At 38.9% G+C, this 2784-nt stretch overlaps 1 protein-coding gene across 1 annotated transcript; it reads left to right on the top strand.

Moving 5' to 3' along the window:
* On the top strand, positions 1–2784 carry LOC113325886 (putative wall-associated receptor kinase-like 16). The gene is made up of 3 exons (XM_026573755.1): positions 1–1039; positions 1217–1387; positions 1476–2784. The coding sequence occupies exons 1-3, from the start codon at positions 124–126 to the stop codon at positions 2669–2671; spliced, it is 2283 nt and encodes a 760-aa protein (XP_026429540.1). The 5' UTR covers positions 1–123; the 3' UTR covers positions 2672–2784.

The following is a 2784-nucleotide window of genomic DNA, read 5'->3' as shown; positions in this document are numbered from 1 at the left end:
CGTCTTCATTTCTCCTTCCTCCATGAGTCCTTCTAAATTCTCCATCCATCATACTAATTGATAAGTTTTATACCTTAATCACAAAGAAATTCAAGGAATATCTTTATTCTCTGTATACTACTAATGTTTCTACGATTCTTATTGTTTTTGCTGCTGCTCTCGAGGCTAACATCATCATCAACAACTGTATTGCCGCAGGTGAAACCAGGTTGCCAAGCCAATTGTGGTGACATCGCAGTTACATACCCATTTGGTATAGGTCCCAACGAAAATGGATGTTCTCTTATTGGAGATGATTTATCGTTCTACAACGTCACATGTGATACATCTTACCACCCTCCAAAACCGTTCTTATGGCTTGGTACAAATCTCACTACAGGTAAACATCATATGATTGAACTCACAAGTATAGCAGAAAGCGAATTACGTGTAAGAATCGCTCCATCCACAATTTGTTATCAAAATGAAACTGGTGATGTTCCGGCCTTAGATGAACCACTAAGTTATATGTATATGTTGAGCACACCATTTACAATTTCATCAACCAAGAACACACTGTTCGGGCTCGGTTGTAATTCTTTAGCTCATCTATATGCTCCTAGAAAGAACCTCAGTGAAGTGTGCTCCACGACATGCGAAACTAAAGAAAGTATAACGGATGGATCTTGCTCCGGAAGAGGGTGTTGTCAGATACCGGTACCTGAAGGTATAAAGTGGTTTATAAGCCGTACTAACCAAACATCGAAGACTAATATCTCCTTCAGTCCCTGTAGTTATTCGTTCATATCGGAGACTGACAAGTACACATTTAAGGCTTCGGATTTAGACGGGGCAAGTTTTCGTACCAAAGGGAGTAATATACCGGTTGTGCTTGATTGGTCTATCGGTAATAAGACCTGCGAAGAAGCACAAAAAGATCTGTCCACTTTTGCATGTCAAGGAAATACTAATTGTCACAATTCAGATAAAACTCCTGGATATATTTGCACTTGCAAGGCAGGATTTGTTGGGAACCCTTATCTAAGCCCTGGATGCCAAGGTAAGAACTCGTTGTTTTCCCAATTCTGCAGGGCCTCGTGCGTGTTCTTATGAAGTTCTTTAGGCTATATTTGAATTCTTGTATCTTAAAGCAATATAGCGTACTTGAAGATATCTGCAACCCTTTTGCTAATTGATGTGTTATATATATTTATGTGTGGTGAGCGAGGATAAACAGATGTAGATGAGTGTGAGGATCAAGAAAATAATCCTTGTATAGGAACCTGCACGAATACCATGGGAAGTTTCAGTTGTACATGTCCAAAGGACAGTCAGGGAGATGGAAGGAAGCGTGGGACTGGTTGCAGTCGGCGAAACAAGGACTTTCCAGTAGTAAAAGTCACTCTTGGTACGTATTGTGTACACATTGCTCATAATTCCCTAGATTGGATAAGTAATGTACTTAAACATGAAAAAATAACTTGACGTCAATGCAGGCATTGGATTCGGGTTCTTATTTCTTATTGTTGCGACATTGATACACTTGAACATCAAAAGCAGAAAGCTAAACGAACTGAAAAAGAAAAAATTTCAACAAAATGGTGGTTTGTTGTTGAAACAAAAGATATCTTCCTACGAAGGTGGTGTCGAGACTACAAAGATATTTACTGCAAAGGAATTGGAATTGGCAACCAAAAATTATAGTGATAAACTAGTCCTTGGACGAGGAGGTTTTGGGATAGTTTACAAGGGAACTCTACCGGATGAACGTATAGTTGCCATTAAAAAGTCGAAGATAGTTGATGAGACTCAAATCGAACAATTCATCAACGAGATTGTTATTTTAACTCAGGTTAACCATCGAAACGTAGTTAAAGTCTTGGGATGTTGCTTGGAGGCCGAAGTTCCTTTGCTTGTTTACGAATATGTTTCCAATGGTAACCTCTTCAAGCATATCCACAAGAAAAAGGATGGGGAACCATTCCTTTCTTGGAAGGTTCGTTTAAGGATTGCAACCGAAAGTGCAGGTGCTCTTGCATATTTGCACTCCGCAGCTTCTGTCCCAATCATTCACAGAGATATCAAATCTGCCAATATACTGTTAGATGATAATTTTACTGCAAAAATAGCTGATTTCGGCGCATCAAGGTTGAACTCATTGGATCAAACCCAAATTGACACACTAGTTCAAGGGACGCTGGGCTATTTGGATCCAGAATACTTCACTACTAACCTACTAACGAACAAAAGTGATGTTTATAGTTTTGGTGTGGTTCTTCTAGAACTCTTAACAGGTGAAAAACCCCTCTCATTTACGAAATCTCAAGAACAACGAAGTCTTGCTTCGTATTTCATAGATGCAATGGAGAGAAATGATTTGTTCAAGGTTGTTGAACCTCGAATAGCAAATGACGGAAACCACCAACAGGTCCTTGTTGTCGCAGAGCTTGCAATGAGATGCCTGAACTTAAAGGGCAGCGAAAGACCTACAATGAAAGAAGTTTCTAGTGAGCTAGAAAGTTTGAGCAAAATAGAGATGCAGGACTCATCTAGAGTCCATAATCAACATTACTCTTATTTGGATGAGCGAGTATACATCGATTCGACACCAATAAGCTCTTACACTTCTGGTGAATCTGGTAAATACAGTACGGATAAAGATTTGTTCACGTCAATCAACGTTCTACGTTAATACCATGTAACTAGACATTTCTACTGATTTTAATTCATTGTAACGACATATTTTCTTTCACTAAATTTTGGAGAAAACATCTCCTTGAAAAGATACCAAAATCCACATAAATT

The sequence above is a fragment of the Papaver somniferum genome, chromosome 1 (assembly GCF_003573695.1).
Source record: "Papaver somniferum cultivar HN1 chromosome 1, ASM357369v1, whole genome shotgun sequence".
NCBI lineage: Eukaryota > Viridiplantae > Streptophyta > Magnoliopsida > Ranunculales > Papaveraceae > Papaver > Papaver somniferum.
Note: the sequence above shows the minus strand (reverse complement) of the source record. Positions and strands in the feature narration are given on the sequence as shown.

Coding starts and splice junctions, on each gene's coding strand:
- LOC113325886 (XM_026573755.1), top strand. CDS start 124: ATGTTTCTACGATTCTTATTGTTTTTGCTGCTGCTCTCGAGGCTAACA. Junction 1,040..1,216: donor TCTAAGCCCTGGATGCCAAG/GTAAGAACTCGT, acceptor GAGGATAAACAG/ATGTAGATGAGTGTGAGGAT. Junction 1,388..1,475: donor AGTAGTAAAAGTCACTCTTG/GTACGTATTGTG, acceptor ACGTCAATGCAG/GCATTGGATTCGGGTTCTTA.